Source organism: Phasianus colchicus, chromosome 2 (assembly GCF_987193195.1).
Source record: "Phasianus colchicus chromosome 2, bPhaCol1.hap1.1, whole genome shotgun sequence".
In the NCBI taxonomy this organism is placed as follows: Eukaryota; Metazoa; Chordata; class Aves; order Galliformes; family Phasianidae; genus Phasianus; species Phasianus colchicus.
Window position 1 is genome coordinate 107,503,101 of NC_143437.1, and position 16,746 is coordinate 107,519,846.

At 51.2% G+C, this 16,746-nt stretch overlaps 1 protein-coding gene across 2 annotated transcripts; it reads left to right on the forward strand.

The window, feature by feature from the left end:
- Nucleotides 1–16,076, forward strand: TRAM2 (translocation associated membrane protein 2). 2 transcript variants are annotated; one of them, XM_031603797.2, is made up of 11 exons: nucleotides 5–232; nucleotides 6,573–6,636; nucleotides 7,902–8,011; nucleotides 8,246–8,362; nucleotides 9,343–9,401; nucleotides 9,850–9,934; nucleotides 10,043–10,113; nucleotides 10,427–10,531; nucleotides 10,860–11,018; nucleotides 11,565–11,728; nucleotides 11,982–16,076. In XM_031603797.2, exons 1-11 carry the CDS (start codon nucleotides 113–115, stop codon nucleotides 12,053–12,055), a joined length of 1,128 nt encoding a protein of 375 aa, XP_031459657.1. In that variant the 5' UTR covers nucleotides 5–112; the 3' UTR covers nucleotides 12,056–16,076. The 2 variants fall into 2 exon arrangements, with proteins under 2 accessions (XP_089992753.1, XP_031459657.1); XM_090136627.1 differs by lacking the exon at nucleotides 11,982–16,076 and having other exon boundaries at nucleotides 1–232; nucleotides 11,107–11,707.
- Nucleotides 16,077–16,746: the final 670 nt, after the last annotated feature.

The following is a 16,746-nucleotide window of genomic DNA, read 5'->3' on the forward strand; positions in this document are numbered from 1 at the left end:
TGCGCGGGGCGGCCGCGGAGCTCCGCGAAGTTGTGCGGGGCCCGGGGAAGTTTGCGGCGGGGCGGGTGGCTCCCGAGTCGCTCCCGGTCCCGCAGCGCTGCCGGGCGCGGCCATGGCTTTCCGGCGACGGGCCAAGAGCCACCCGCTCTTCAGCCAGGAGTTCCTCATCCACAACCACGCCGACATCGGTTTCTGCCTGGTGCTCATCGTGCTCATCGCTCTCATGTTCGAGGTGAGGACCACCACCCTTCCCCCACCCTCCCCTCCCCCCAGCCCTCCCCGCTATCCTCCCCTTTCCCATCCCCACGCGTGTCCGATCCGTTCGTGCCCTGCCCCGTTGGCTCCGCCCACCGAGGACGGCCCCGCCACCACCCGCGACCCCCTTTCCATTCCCACCCCGGTGTGGGTCCCCCTGCGCACCCCAATATGGTCGGGGTGTCCCAATGGCCCCCATAGAGATGAGCAGCTCTGGGGGGGCTGTGGGGCACACTCCCTCCATCCTGGGGCACCAGAGCCCTTTGGGATGGGGTCCCTCCATTCTTGGGGCACCAGAGCCCTTTCATCTTTTGGGGTGGGGTCCCTCCATTCTTAGGGCACCAGAGCCTTTCCATCCTTTGGGGTGGGGTCCCTCCATTCTTAGGGCACCAGAGCCTTTCCATCCTTTGGGGTGGGGTCCCTCCATTCCTGGGGCACCAGAGCCTTTCCATCCTTTGGGGTGGGGTTCCTCCATTCTTGGGCAGCAGAGCCTTTCCATCCTTTGGGGTGGGGTCCCTCCATTCTTAGGGCACCAGAGCCTTTCCATCCTTTGGGGTGGGGTCCCTCCATTCTTAGGGCACCAGAGCCCTTCCATCTTTTGGGATGGGGTTCCTCCATTCCTGAGGCATCCTCCATTCTTGGGGTACCAATTCCTTTTGTCCTTGGGGTACCAATCTCTTCCACGCTTGGGGTGCCAAGTGCCACCCCATTCATTCACCATCACTCTCAACGGTGGGGTCCCCCCTCGCTGAAATCCCAATAAGGATCCCGACTTACGTGCTGGCCATCCTTTTGCCTCCCCCAACCCTTCTGGGGTTCACCAGATGCAAAAGGGCCTCAAGCTGGGGGAGTGCATGCAAATCTTGGTTCTCCTGCACGTGCCCCCAGATCTGCCACCGCTGCTGGGGATGGGATGGGGACGCATCGCTCATCCACCCCACATGGAGAGGAATGCATTGGGAAGGAAAGGAAAAACCAAGCCCCAGTTCATATTTTCCCCCACTGGAAGTTTATTTTGGGGGCTTTTTCTCCACTCCAGCCCCCTTTCCAGATGTTTTCTCCATGGGATGAGCACCGGAGGTTCCACTATGGCAAATCATTCCCCCTCCCTGGTTCTTCCATGGGAAGCTCAGTTGTGGTTGAGCAGTGCTGGGAACACTCTCCCTGCTCCGGCGCCTTCCCTCTCAGCTTCAGTACTTTCTTTCTTTCTTTTTTTTAATTGGAATTTATTTATTTATTTCTTTATTTATACATTTCCTCTTTCGGGGGAGGAGACGGGAGGAGGGACGGAGGCCTCAAGGAGCGCCTTCTCCTTCTCCAGTTCTCCCCGACGTGGAGGCACATCGGGTGGCTGCCGGCCTCTTTTTTGCAGCCTAACAGGACCCCCCCCCTTCCCCTACACACACACACACACACACCATCCCCGCCCAAACCCTCCCCTTCTGCCCAGTGCCACGTTTCAAAGCAAATCCAGCCGGGAAAGGGGTGGCCGGGGGGCCTGGCGGAGGAGGAAAGTCTCCTTCTGCAGCAAATCGCAGCCGGAGGAAATCCATTTCCTTCTTACCCTCCCGATGGCAGCACAAACCCCCCCCCCCCCCTCCCCTTTCTTTTCTTTTTTTTTTTTTTTTTTGGCTTTTAATCCCTTCTTTTTCCACGCCGATGGAGCGAGCAGCTCATGGGGCACGGAACCCATGGGTTGCATCGCGTGGGTTTAAGCCACAGCTTCACTGAGTGCAGCTCTGTATCCCGAAACTGCATGCAAACAATGCGAGTTTCGTTGCCGGTGCTTTAAAAGAAAAGCAATTTGGTGAGGTTGTATCTCTGGTGGTTCCCATCTGCAGCTGCATTTTTCGGGCACAGAACTTGTAGGAGGACGTGGGGTTTCGGTGGCCGCAGTGCTGAGCCCCCCCACGGGGCTGAGGCAGAGCTGGGGGGTTGAGGAAAGGTCTCTTCTTCTTTTATTTCCATAGCTTTTAATTCAATCTCCTGCTTGTGCTGATTGCTGGCAGGGTCCTCCTCCAGGGTGGTTGTGTTGGGCAGCATCCATCGTCATCCTCTCCATAGCGAGGGCTTGGGATGCCTCTTTTGGTCCTCACTTCTTTGTCTTGCTCATCTTCAGCCTTCCCTCTGGGGTCCCTTTGCCCGTTGCTGCCATCCCACTGTGCTTTTTTTGGTGCCAGCTTGGACATTTCATAGAATCATAGAATGACAGAATGGCCTGGGTTGAAAAGGACCACGAAGCTCATCCAGTTCCAACCCCCTGCTATGTGCAGGGTCACCAACCAGCAGCCCAGGCTGCCCAGAGCCACATCCAGCCTGGCCTTGAATGCCTGCAGGAATGGGGCATCCACAACCTCCTTGGGCAACCTGTTCCAGTGCCTCACCACCCTCTGGGTGAAAAACTTCCTCCTCATATCCAACCTAAACTTCCCCTCTCTCAGTTTAAAACCATTCCCCCTTGTCCTATCACTAGCCACCCTCATAAACAGCCATTCCAACTCCAGTTTATAAGCTCCCTTCAGACATTTCTGCCTTTGGATGTCTTTTCAATGCCTGGGTGTCCTCCCCATCCTCCTCTCTGGGTTCCCACCTTCCCCATGCGGAAGCAGCGCAGTGCTGCTCACAATAGGGCCGTTTCCTGCAGGGGAGGGCTCTATACATGGGATTTTTAACCTTTTCCCAGGCAGCCCCACTCCAGGCAACACGGGCAATGGAGGTGATGCTCAAAGGCTGCTGAGCATCTCCCACTTCAGAGCATATGTATGATGGGGGTCGCTGATGAGTCACTGAGGGATGTGGGCAGCGGGTGGGGGTGGCTTGGGTTGATCTTGGGGAACTTGGTTATTGTAGAATCATAGAATTATAGAATGACCTGGGTTGAAAAGGACACTCATCTCATCTAGTTCCAACCCCCTGCTATGTGCAGGGTCACCAACCAGCAGACCAGGCTGCCCAGAGCCACATCCAGCCTGGGATGGCTGTTTCCATGGCTGCTGGGCCATTTCCAACCATAATGATGTAATGACATGAAATCCTTTTTGAGCATCCCTTCAGTTCACAACTTCACCCCATCTCCATGGGTTGATAGCAGAAGCAGCCTGGGAGTTGTTTTGCAGCAAGGATTGGGTACTGGTGGTGACATGGGGACACAATACTGCTTTGCCTGCTTGGGTGCTGGGTGCATCCTCATAGAGGAAAAATGGGTTGTGGGGGCATTCCCTCAAAAGGAGCCATCCCAAAAGAGCCATCCTTGCCTTCCCACCCAGCCCAAAGCCTCCATGACACAAAACCCTCCCAGATGTTGTGAGTGCAGTGGAGTCCCTTCTTTGGGACAGCCAAGGTCAGGCTGGATGGGCTCTGAGCACTGAGCTGTGGGTGTCCCTGCTCAGTGCAGGGAGTGGGACAGATGGCCTTAAAAGGTCCCTTCCAACTCAAAGCATTCTATGATTCTGTTATTCCATGACTCCATGGCTTTTGCTGTACAGATTGCATGCAGTCACAGTCTCCACCAAAGCCCAGTGTGTAAAGTTTAATTTTTTTTTAATTTTTTTTTTTTCACCAAAACCAGCTGAAGTTTGGAAACACAAAGCAGCTGCTCTCCATCCTCACTTTGCATTTCTTATTTTCACTGTTTGGCAGAAGAATGAAAGTCAAGCTGGGCTTGGCTGAGCCTGCAGCTGCCCACCTTGCTCATGCCCAGATTGGGGAGCGCAGGATGGGGTCGGGCAGCATTTGTGCAAGTTAAATTTGGGGGAGATCGTGCTGTTTTGAGGGTTTCTTTAATACCTGAGCTGGAAGGGCTATCAATTCGTGGGTTGTGAGTGGGACTTTGTGCAGGATTAACTTTTCCATGCTGCCGTGGTGCCCTGCTGTGGGGTGAGCCATGTGTAGGCAGAGGGGCTGCACTGCCCTTGGAGGAGGGCTTTTGGGAACGGCTGCTGTTTACTTTCCGAAGCTCTGGTCCAAAGTTTGGCCTTTGGTTTACATATAGAGCCTGTGTCAATGCCTACCACGGATCAACACGGCTTTCTTTCAGCAAACACTGCGGCTGGTGGAAGAGAGAAGAAAAAAAAAGAAAAACAACAGAGAAAAGTCTTCTGACAGCATTTTATCTGTAATTAAAGTTGTTTTTCAAGCACTGGAAATATTTTCCCAGCTCGGGCTGCTGCAGCTCCCCCAGCCTCCTCCAACAGCTCAGCAGTGATCAGAGGCTGTGAGAGCTGGGGCTGCTTGGCCCAGAGCAGGGGGGTCTCAGGGGGTCTCACTGCAGCCATAAATTTTCAAAGGGGATGCAACGGGATGGGGCTGTGCTCCATGGAGTCTGGGGCAGCCCAGGGACACAGGGCACAGCCTGGAGCCCAGGAGCTGCCATCAGCAGCACCGCTGTGCTGGGTGGGTGCCTGAGCCCTGGCACAGGGAGCAGAGAGCAGTGGGGGCTGCCCAGTGGGGGTTTCCCAAAGCCACCTGGATGTGGTGGAGCATAAAGGACTTCCTATGTGGTGTCTCGTCCTTTGCAGTTAAATCCCACTCCCCTTGTAAAATTCCAGTATCAAGATCTTATTTCAGTGTGAACACAGCGAGTGTCTTCCTGCTGCAGGTCTTGTGCCTCTGAATAATCCTCGCCTCGCCGGCTTCTTCTTTCTGTGGCCTATCCACAAGCTGCTCAATGGGAGCTTAGAACTGTCTGCTTCCTGAACTAAGGAACCCTCGCTTCTGCCTTCATAGGATCATTAAGGTTGGAAAGACCAGTAAGATCATTAAGTCCAACCATCGGGAAGATGTCAAGGGAGGTTTTGGTTGGGTGTTAGGAAAGATTTCTTCTCTGAAAGAGCGGTGATGCAGTGGCACAGCTGCCCAGGGAGGTGGTGGGGTCACCATGCATGGAGGTGTTCAAAACCATGGGGATGTGGCACTGAAGGACTGGGCAGTGGGCATAGGGGGATTGGACTGGGTGATCTTGGAGGTCTTTTCCAACCTGAATGATTCAAGGATTGAAGAATGGAGGGATGTCACTGGTGTCCTGGTTGCTGTGTTCCTGCTGGTTCGCACCATCCATTGTGTGCTCCATCTCATGGAGCTGCTACTCTGGAAGCTGCCACTCTGCCCATCCAAAGCTGTGTTTGGGACTTTAGAAAGCCTGAGGGCCATCTCCAAAAGCCACAGATGCAGCTCTGGTGATGCACCCCAGCCTCTCTGGCTGGTTCCAGGACTTCGTCCTGGAGATGGTGCTTCTGGTTGTGCTGTACTCCAGGATGAAGTAACCTTGCTTTCTTTGCCAGCAGGGCTTACAAGAGCCAGGAGCATCTCCTTAAGCCAGCCAGGCGATGCACTTTTTCCATAACCGTCCCAAATTCTGCCTGATGTCTCCCTCTCCTTGGGCACTGTGCTCCTCACTTCTCTGTTCCTCCGTCAGCAGAGCCCAGCAGCATTTTGGCATTGGGGCAGCTGCATCAGCCCCTTGCTCAATGCCCTTAGGAACAGGATGGGAGTGCTTGGCAAAGCCCCTGTGTTTTCTCCCCTAGTAACTACGTCCTGCAAGACATGAAGCAATCCTTCCAGCTGGGTTTTTAATAGTTCTCAGCTCTTAAATAGTTGCAACTATGCCTGTGAAGCTGTCTGTCAGCTGTGGCACTGTTGGGGTTGGTTGTATGAGAGGCTGGAGGCTTGTGAAGCCCTTTGGCTGGAGGTAAAACCCTGCCAGTACGCAGGCTTGGACAAAGACAAGGGCATGGTCAGAGGCTGATGTTGGGTTTTGGGATGTGCCAGTTTTGGAGCTTCTTTGGGGTACAGGGATGGGATGCTCAGCTCTGCCACAGCACCACAGAGCCTTCTGCTTGGGTGCTGGGGTTCCCTCCCTTCAATTAAAAGCAATAATGAAGAATGAACAGCATACCCTTCTTGGCAGAGGACCCATTGTCTCATGTCTGGAATTTTATTTTCTTTGGTTCATTCTGGAGAGTAGAATGGATGGGTCTGAGGGATGATTGTAATTAACACAGTACGTAACGCTGCAGAGCTTGGTGGGACCACAGCAGTGGCTGGGTAACACTTGGGGTTGATGGGTGCTGCTGAAGGGGTGCTCATCCTCCAGGATTAGCTTCCCCACCAGGCTTTGCTGGCTTTTCCAGATTTCTCTTTCTTTTATCTTCCCCCTTCCCAAATACTTGGTTCCATTGGGAAGTCTTCTTTCCATACCAATGCCTACACACTTCCCATCTGCCTGCCTCACATCCCCTTTCCCAGCACAGTAAACGTTGGCAGAGGAATGAATTTAGCAATTAAATTTGCTTTATGCCCCTTTTGTGTGTCTTTGACAGGTTACAGCCAAGACTGCCTTCCTCTTCATCTTACCTCAGTATAACATCAGTGTGCCTACCACAGGTAAGAGATGCTGCTGCTCCGGGGAAGGAATCACCCCAAATCCTTGCTGCTGGCTGCCATGGCCTCACCTCCCAGTGATGGGTCTTCAAACGTGAGAAATGTGGCGAAAAAAGGGTTTGCTTGTGTTTTGGCTGCTCATTCCTACCTCCCAGCCACAGTCGGGGCTGTGAGCATGGTATGGAGGCAAAAAGAAGTGGTTTGGGTAAAGCATGGAGCTCAGCATGGGGCGTACACTTGGAACACACAAAGCCTGGCCTGGCAGCAGGATGGTGTGGCTTATTGAAAGGTGTTGAGCATTCCTCCAGTTGAAGAGAAGGGTGTAACAAGAATAGGATGAGGCAGACACAGAGAAGATGGAAGGGCAGCCCACTAAGTTATGGCTGAAGGACTCACTCTGCTCCCAAATTGAATTGTGGTCTGTGTTCCCCTACAGCACAGTCCAGACAACTTCCTCTCCTGCGCCTGAAGTGATTTACTCGTCTTTAGCCTTGCAATTTTATCATATACTGTGGTTATAAACCCTGGTGGAGGCATTAGCTCAACTTCTGGTTTTGTACAAAGCCCAGAACATAGGGACCAGGTCGTGCACATCTTCACACCAGCTGTCTTCATAAACCCTATTCCAACCTTACTAGGATACTTCCAGTCTTAAAAAAAAAATACGGGCTAAAGCTTTATTTGAGGGTAAAGAGCGTTGGTGACAGATCAGATAGTGAGGACTGGGGAAAGGGGAAGCAGCAGCTTGGCAGGGCCTGAGCTTCACGTTGCAATGCTTTCTGCAGCTCTCCCCAAATCTACTTCTTGCCCATAAACTGCAAGACTGCAGATAGATACCGAAATGCAGACTGTGGGTGTAGTTGGGGTGCTGTTAGGTCTCCCATTGCTCTGGAAGTGCAGGCTTTCCACGAGTACTATTTCTCATCCTCTAGCCCCATGCTGCTTTCTTGGATCTCTTTATAGCACGTTACACCTGTGTTCAGGCAGCTGAGTCCTGCTCCTGAGTATCACCTCCCTTGAGGTGTGTGACAATTAAGGAGAAGCTGTCCCCACGCTGCCAATGACCTAACTCAAGCTGAAGCCCTTTTTTCCAGGGCTTTATTCTAGCCACGTGGCCACTGGCATAGTCTTGACTTCTCTCTGCCTCCAAAATGCATGTTCCCATCCAAGCTGTGTTGGTTGTAGCCACCACAAGGCTTCAAGTGAGCTATAAGCCTTGGAAATCGTTGGCATTGGGAGGTCTTACCCACAATTTGGTCTCTTTGCAGATGGGGAGCTGGTCCAATATCACTACGGTCTGAAGGATTTGGTCACCATCCTCTTCTACATCTTCATTGCCATCATCCTGCATGCAGTGGTGCAGGAATACGCCCTGGACGTGAGTGCAGTTTGGTGTAGATGGAGTAGATGGATTGTCTCAAGTACCATGGATGGGACACTGTCCTGCTGCAATTGAATGTGGCTCTGGTGTAGTCCAGAGGCTGGGGTGGCCATGTGTGAGCCATCATCTTTGGGCAATGCTTAGGACATGGAGGAAGAAGAGGAAGGAGATTTGCTGACATGGTGGTTCACATTTTCTTTTCCTTTCTCCTTTCCCTCTGCTTCATCCCAGAAAATCAACAGGCGTCTCCATCTGTCCAAAGTCAAACACAGCAAGTTCAATGAGTCAGGGCAACTGGTTGTCTTCCACCTCACCTCTTTGATTTGGTGCTTGTACGTTGTGGTGACGGTAAGGCATGGGATTGGCTGGACTTCGGGTTTCCTGGGGGGAATTTTGAGTTTCTGGTGAAGAAAAACCTCAATGAAAGCAAAGAATCCCCCATCAGCCCTTAGGCAGATGGTGTTGGAGAGATCAGAGTGTTTTAGCAATGAGGAGGATTTGATATGCGTTGGGGTCTCGCTGTGGTCTCTGGCCATGCTGGAAATGGATGCCTGGGGAGAGGTCCCCTCCCTGCTGCTCAGGGGATCTGACAGCCCTCTTAGAGGACCGCTGTCACCTCCAGAGCAGTCCCTTTGGGAACCTTTGGGCTTTGCTCCTGCCCACACTGCACAGAGCAGGTCATCCTTTGCATCCCTTGCCCCTCTCCTGGGCATTCAGGAGTCATGTCAACCAAAAAAAAGTCTTGGGGCAGTGAGGGCACAGGTGATGGTGACAGCTGGCCTCAGGCAGGATGAATTTTCCATGCCAAAATCTCTTTGCAAAACTCAATGCAGACCCCTGTGGCAGGAGCTGTGCAAATGCTCCTGTAATCTCTGTGAGTGCAGGGGAATGCAGGCAGGTGGAAAATCAAACTATGCGATGCATATTTAATTGATTTTGTAGGCGTTTTTTGTTCCTCTTTCTCCTCAGAAGCATTCCTTCTTACTAAGTGATATTTGGGCTGGAAATGACGGTGGGAAAAAGCCCCCCAGACCATGCATGTGGTTTCTTGCAGCTGCACTACTGATATCTCATCCCAGTGTTTCCAGAGCATCCTCCTTGCATTGCCCAAACCCTAAAACATCCTATCCCTCAGCTCAGGACCTTTGGTGCAACCACAGACACAGCTTTTGTTACCCAAACATGAGGATGTCATGAAACTAGAGACCTGAGAACATGTCTGAGCTTGGAGAGCTCAGTCCTGGCTCATGCGGGGGACGTTAACCTTGCCTCATTATAACCACGTGCTGCCTTGTTCCTCTATCTGAAGACTTGCCTCTCTGTTTCAGGAAGGATACATATCAAACCCCCAGAGTTTGTGGGAAAACTACCCGCATGTTTATCTTCCGTAAGCACTCACATTTTGTTCTCGGGCTGACTGCTTCCTTCCCCCATGCCATTTTCCATGTGGCTGAGAGCGGGCTGCTGGCAGCACAGAGCCCTTTGCATGCAGCAAAATCCTGGTCAGGGGTGGGCATCTCCTTTGGGGCTTTGGGGAGGGTGTTCTTGAAGGGCTTCCTCATGGTTTAGTTACTCATCACCTTGGGTAGGTTACTTTGCTCTTCGTTTTCCATGGTAGAAACGAAGAAGAGGGGGTAATTCTCCCTTCTTGGGGTTTTGCAAGAGTGAGATTTGCTGGGGATGTGGAGACCACAGCACAAAAATCTGGGTGAAGTCCAGACTCGGCTAAATGTAGTCCCCTAAATCCAATGGCATCAGAGCAGTGAGGGGATTGCTTGGGGCCACAGGAGCCCACAGTGCCCAAGGCTCGCTCCACAGCTCATCCCTGCCTTCAGCTTCCAGGTGAAGTTCTTCTACTTGTGTCAGCTGGCCTACTGGCTGCACGCGTTGCCAGAGCTCTACTTCCAAAAAGTTCGCAAGGTGAGAGCTGTCCAAGGGCTCCAGGTTCCTTGGAGCTTTGGGATTTTGGGGGGGGGGAGGGAGGAGAGGACAGAGTGAGGAGATTAACACTGCTTTCTGCCCTGCCAGGAGGATATCCCACGCCAGCTGCAGTGCATTGCGCTCTACCTGGTGCACATTGCTGGCGCGTACCTCCTCAAGTGAGTCGTCTACCTCTGTGTTTTGAGCTGGGGCTTTTGCAGGGTTTTCTATCCCCAAATTCTTTGTCTGGGGCTGAGAATCCAGGGGGATAAAGTAAATAGCGTGAAAGCTGTCTTTGTGAGTGATAAACTACTGGTTCGTTGCTTTGATGTTTTGGGGTCAGGGATTTCACCATTGCGATCTGATCATCTGCTGCTGTGGAGCTGTCCAGCTTTGGTCTGTTGCTTACTGCAGCTTACGGATGGAACATTCTGGATGTGAAAGACCAAAGCTGACCAGCTTGGTGATACTTTTTCTTTTCCTTCCTTCTAGTTTAACCCGCTTGGGGCTGATCCTCTTGCTGTTGCAGTATTTAGCGGAATTCTTCTTCCACATGGCCCGGCTGGTCTACTTCACAGATGAGAACAACGAGAAGCTGTAAGTGGGAGGGCTGGCCATGGCATTCCATCTCCAGTGCCCTCTGGGCTTTTGCTGTCATCTTGCAGCTCAACACTGGGGGACACTGAGAGTGCAGCACGCACTGTATCTCCAGAAGAAGTTGGGTTGAGGTTAGGGTGGGGAAAGTTGGGAGCATTGGAGCATCTCCAGGTCAGGAAGGGGAGATGTACTAGGGCAGATGTCTACAAAGTGCTTCTGCACCATGGTGCATGCTGGTAGTGTGACCTTCCGCTGAGAATGGGGCGCTTCCTATGGCCATGGGGCCCAGAGGCTGCTCCTGTCCACATCTCTGCTTGCCTTCCATCAGGTTTAACGTCTGGGCTGTTGTGTTTGTGGTCACCAAGCTCTTCACGCTAACCCTCTACATCTTGGTCATTGGCTTTGGTCTGCCACGCGTGGAGAACCAGGCCCTGGAGCCAGAGAAAGGGAATCTCTTCAGCTTTCTCTTCAACCATATCCTCTTCAGGTAGGAATGTCCTGCACCATATCTGTTCCCTCTTTGCATCCTTTCCTGTGAATATCTTGTGAAAATATTTCCCTCATATTTGTTGAAGGAAGAAACCAGTTACAAAGGATGAACTGAAGCAGACACCTTAGGGAAAGACATGCGTGTTCTCCCTTGTGGACCCATAACTGTGTATTGATGTGGTCAATGAAAAAGGAGTTTTTCCATCTGCTTGTATGTGTTTGGATGCCTGTTAACATGGGAAGCAGGGGATGGGATGGGCTCCCTGGCTGTGGTGTTTTGGGCAGTGCTGATTGAGATGATCCTTATAGCTCTGTACAACTCTATGAAAGGAGGCTGTGGCAAGACGGGGGTTGGTCTCTTCTCCCAGATAAGTGACAGGATGAGAGGTGATGGCCTCAAGTTGTGCCAGGGGAGGTTCAGGCTGGATGCTAGGAAACATCCATCTGTCCAGGGGAACCTGGGCCACCGGTGTGGGGTGAAGGCCAGGCCAATGGTGGCCTGGCTCCTCTCTTCTCAGCCTTGCCTCTTCTCCGCCCCTGCCAGAATGAGTGTGCTGCTGTTGGTGTGCCTCTTCCAGGCCTCGGTGATGTGGCGCTTCATCCACTTCCAGCTGCGGCGCTGGCGGGAATACTGGCACGAGCAGAGCAGCCGGAAGCGGGCCGCGGCCTGCGCCAAGCAGCCAGCCAAGCCGCTCAAGAGAGACTCGGGTGAGCAGGGAGCACTGGGAAGCAGGCTGCCCAGAAAACTGTGGGTGCCCCGTCTCTGCAGTGCCCGAAGGCAGGCTGGATGGGGCTGTGGGCAGCCTGGGCTGTGGGAGGTGTCCCTGCCTGTGGCCCTTGGATGGGCTTTAAGATCTCTTCCAACTCAAACCATTCTATAATGATATATAGAATATATATCAATATATGATTCTGGCCCGTGCAGGATGTCGTGGGTGAGGTTTTCTTTCTCTGTCCCCAGGTTACCATGAAAATGGAGTGGTGAAAGCGGAGAACGGCACCTCGCTGCGAACCAAGAAGCTGAAATCACCCTAGAAGAAAGGCCTCGGCTCCTGGGGAGGAGGGCGAGGTGCCAGGACTGAGGGCAGCCCTTCCTCCCAGTCCTCACAAGGTTGTCTTGAGCAGCTTGGGAGCAGGTCGTCTGTCCGAGGTGTCTCTCTCTCCTCCCTTTCTTTCTTACTTTCTTGAACCATTTGCAATAAAACCAAAAAGGTCCCTTTCCCCTGCTCCTTTCCCCTGTAGGAGCCTTTTCCAAGCCTCCTGGTTTTGCCTTCCTCTGTTTCACCGTAAATCAGTGTGCAATTTTATTATTTTTTTTCTATTTTAGTGTTTGGTTATTTGGGATTTTTGTTACAAATGCGTTGTAGATGGTTCCAAAATATTTTTTTGCTCCTACAGCATGTTTCTCCCCTCTCTCTGTGTTGATTTCCCCATCTCCTGCTTCAGGGCCATGGTAGTTTGAAGGCTCCATGTGTCAGCTATGGGAACGGGCTCCAGGGGAAAAGTACGGGGACTCTGAGACCCGTGAGGTGCTCATGGCTGATGGTTTCCCCTCATGGGGCACTCCAGCCAGCACTCAGAACGTGTTGCATGATGTCAATGCTGCAAATAGGGACTGGTGTCTGAAGGAGGAACCTCTGCTGTGTCTTGTCTCTCTCTGGTTGAGTGGGGTTCCTCCAGCTCCTGGCTTCGAGCTAATTTTGGTGATCTAGGAAGCAGAGAAGGTGATCTAGGAAGCAGAGTTCCCTCTTCCTACAGGACCCACATCCTAGCCTTTGCTTGCCCCAGCTTTTCTGGTACAGCTGGGTCCCCTTTATCCTCTGGATTGCCCTGTAATTGCTCTGCACCCCCCAGCACTGAGAGCTGGGCTCAGGGCTCTGCAGCTCATCATGCCTTGCTGTGGGGCAGTGACATCCTCAGGTCCAGGTGAATCCTCGAGTCCTGCCCCACTCTGAGCCCTGGCCTGGCTCCTGTCAACCTCCTGTGCCTCAGACCTGGTGCGCTCATGGCTCGTCACCACCTCCAGACAAGCGAAGTGACTGCTGCAAAGGGTTTTGCATTAATGGGACTGTGCCCCTTATGCTTAGCCATCCTCATTCCTACCATGTCAGTCCAGCTGTGCCATCTGCAGCCACCAGCTTCTCTTTCTTTCCATAGGATACACAGCTTGTATCCACCCAAGGTGCTATCAAATGTAGGGTTTCTTCCAAAAACCCTAGCCCCTTCATCCCTTTCTGAGCTGTGAATGAGATGACAGGAAGGAAGCCAAGGGCTATGAGGAGTAGCTTGTACATTAGGAAAGGCCTGTGAGACATAGCTGTTGGCAAATGGAGTTGTCTTAAATCTACCTCAGAGGCCGTCTTTTGCTACAGACCACTCTCCTTCTTGCACCTCCCTGACCTGAGGTCTGGGGGAAGCCCAGGTCCCACTGGCTTGCTCCCCTTTGCTGGTGGGCAGCACCTCCTGCCCAGGGTTTTCACGGGTCAGTGGGCTTCCTTGGGGTCTGTGCACCAGTTTGGATTTGGCTGATGGGTGCTTCTCACCCCATAGCTCTTTTCTGGGGTGCTTTCTGTAGCCAGGCTTTGCTGTTGGTGCCTCTTGTGCAGCAAAGTCAGCTGTAGCTCCCGGTGTGTGGGGTTGAGGAGAGCCTGGCCACTCTTTGATATGCAAGGCAGGATGGAAGCCCACCTTCCTTATGGGTGGTGGGATGTGTGGTCTCATGGCATGTCACTTGCTCAGCCCCTCCGGGCATGATTCTAGCTTGGGCTTTTTGCATTGAGGCTGGCACAGTTGTCTTTTGTATCTTTTGTCTTTTGGAGAGTGAGAGACCAGTTGTTTGTCTGCCACTCTTTGAATGGAGTTGCTTTTTCCTCCCTCTTTTTGTCGATGTCTTTTCTCCCTTCCTCCTTTCCTTGCAGAGCCTCAGCTAATGCTGGGCACAGGAGGGAGAAAATGTATAGGGACATGAGTACAGTTGGTCAGATTCCACTTGTTCCTCCACTCCCGTGACCTCTGAGTGTCAAACAAAATGTCAGCAGGAGTCTGGAAGAAGGTCCCCCTCTTTGAGGGGAAGTGAGGAAGGAGACTTTGAAGCTAGCGCCTCACAACAGCTGAGGATTGGCTCTGTTAACAGATGACACATACAATCCCCTCAGAAACCGGCTGCTGAATAATTCCTCTTCCTGCCTGCTTCGCTTCAGGCAGCTTTTCCACTTGCACAATCCCGTGTCTTCATAGAGTAGCTAATTATGCCTTGTATCCCAAGTGCCTTATGTTGCCGTGTAGCGTCTCGTATGCTTGATCTGTGTACTATAGCAGCAGCTGAACGCCCTTTCTCCTTATGACATATGTACAACATACGCTACATTTATGTATTTTTTTTGTTTAGATTTTTTTTTTTTTGTCTTTTGATAGAGCTACCAGTAAAAGGGACAGTTTGTTTTGAAAATATTTCCATGTTTTCCTTCTGTTTGTTTGTTTTTTTTTCTTAAGCCTAGAGATGATGTTCTTTTTTGCCTTCGTCTGTCTTTAATCCTCTGAAATCTTTCCTTCTCCTGTTATGCCAAAGCATGGCATGACTTCTGTTGGTTATTTAGTGCTGAGCCTTTGCTATATAGCAATGAGAAGTCTCATCCTCGAGGTTTCCAATCTGCCCCCCGTTGGAGGGGCTGCCCCGAACTGCTTTCGTCTCTGGCTTTTAGTGCAAACACCATCTCTGCAGTAACTGCTTTTATGTCCATGGCATTTCTCAGCAGGCCAAGCCTTCTTTTCAGCCCAAAGAACTTTCACTGCAAACAGTTAGTGGTCAGTCTTCCCTTGACTGCTTTGTGTGCAAAGATGCTGAGACCCTCTGTCATTGACTGGATGCTCTTCTTGCATCCCATCCTGTCAAGCCCCCTGTCATCTGCAAAAAAAAAACAACAAACCCACAACCACACCAACAAACCCAACCCGAAGCAAGAGCTGTTTTCTGCCACAGTGCAGAAACCGATAGAGACTATGCAAGTTCCGACTTTGTGTAATTATTGCTTGCTCTGCACCCTTCCTATGGGCTTGAGGCTGATTCTGCCATCTGTGTCTGTTACCAACATAAGGTCAGGGACTGAGTAGTCTGTGATTTTTGGTGTGCAGTGTAGTGTTCTCCTGTCCTAGCCTAGAAGCCTTTGAAATACTGGCAGTAGTTCTCTCTTTTTGTTGCAGAGAGTTCAGGGATGGGCTTGGGAAGAGAAGAGGGTTGAAGAAGAACAGATGTAGCATTTCACATATAATTTTTGAGTGACTCGTACTTTGTGGGGCATTACAGATATGTTGTTTTGTTTCTTTTTGTTTAGGATTTTTCTTACTTGTGTTTGGGTTAGTGGTAAAGACAAGTTCCAGTTCCTCTGTAGGACCCCTTACCCTTATCTTGTTGTTTTAAGATGTATTTCTGATATGCTTCCCTGTCAGAGGGGAGGACTACCCCAGGATTCTCCTCTGACCCCGAAGTTATTCCCAAGGCCTGTTGGTACCCCAGCATTGCTGCATGGGGATTTGCAGCAACAGCTGCTTCTTACCTTGGATGAAGTTTTGGTAGATGGACCCTGACATGCACCAACAGTAGGTGGAGATTTTGAGGTCTGATTTACAGCCTTCCTGGAAGCTTTGTGAGCATGTAGTAGATGTTTTTTTGGCAGGCTTTGTACTCAAACTGTGAAGTTTGTTACGTAACCTCGGGGCTGTGGGTGGGAGTTTTGCTGGCAGAGAGGAAGGATGGCTGTTATGAAAGCCTGGCGGAGGCACGTAGCTTTCCTTCAGGTATGTTGAATTCCATGGACCAAAACTTCAGCAAAAGGAACTCGAGGAAAATTTTTGTTCTTCCATATTCCAAAGTTTTAAATTTTGGAGAGGGGTGGTGGGGAAGTGACACTCTCCAATATTTTATCCATATCTCATTTGTTTCATTCTTCCTGTCACGTAAATTTTTTTTGTACGGTTTATGTTCGTTGTCGTTTATTGTTCAATGACTTTTGTGATAAACTCAACAGAAGTATTTTCTGAAATAAATAAATAAAAGGCATAGATTCTTCCATTACTGCTGCTTGCTGACACTTTACCATGCTGCTAAGTTAAGAGAGCAGGCTGGGATGGGTCGTGCTCCTCTCCCTCCTGCCATGCTAGATGTGTCCATAACTTTGGTCCTCATATTCCCCATAGCTAGGGCTCATATTCTTGAATTTCCCATATCTACAGCATGGGCAACTGCTTCTGAGTTAGTTATCAGTGGGTGCCTCGCTTGCTGGGAGTGGAGGATATGGGCATTTGTAGGATATGATTCATTTGATGTGGTTTAGGTGCATAGTTTCTGGTGAGCTCAACTGTATGCTGTCTGCAGCTGGCCCTGGGCATGCTGCATGGTTTGGTTAAGTATTAGGTTACAGCTTCGTAGCATGTGCAGAAAACAAATTCTCACTTTCTTTTCAATTACAGCTCCTGTAATTTCATCTGCAAGTTGTTGGGCCTCTGGAAAAGCTGTTTAGGGTGGCTGTTAGAAGTTAGTCTTTTGCAGCTGCTGCTTGGAAGGTACCTCATACAACGCCAAGCCATGCTTTGAAATCTGAGATGGACCTGAGAATGCTTTAACAATTCTCAGTCAGAGAGAAGAGCAGCACAAAATGGGCCCAGAAGGGAAGAGAAGTGACCTTTCCTGAACAAGGGGAGGCAGTGGAAGTGGGAACCCACAGCACAAA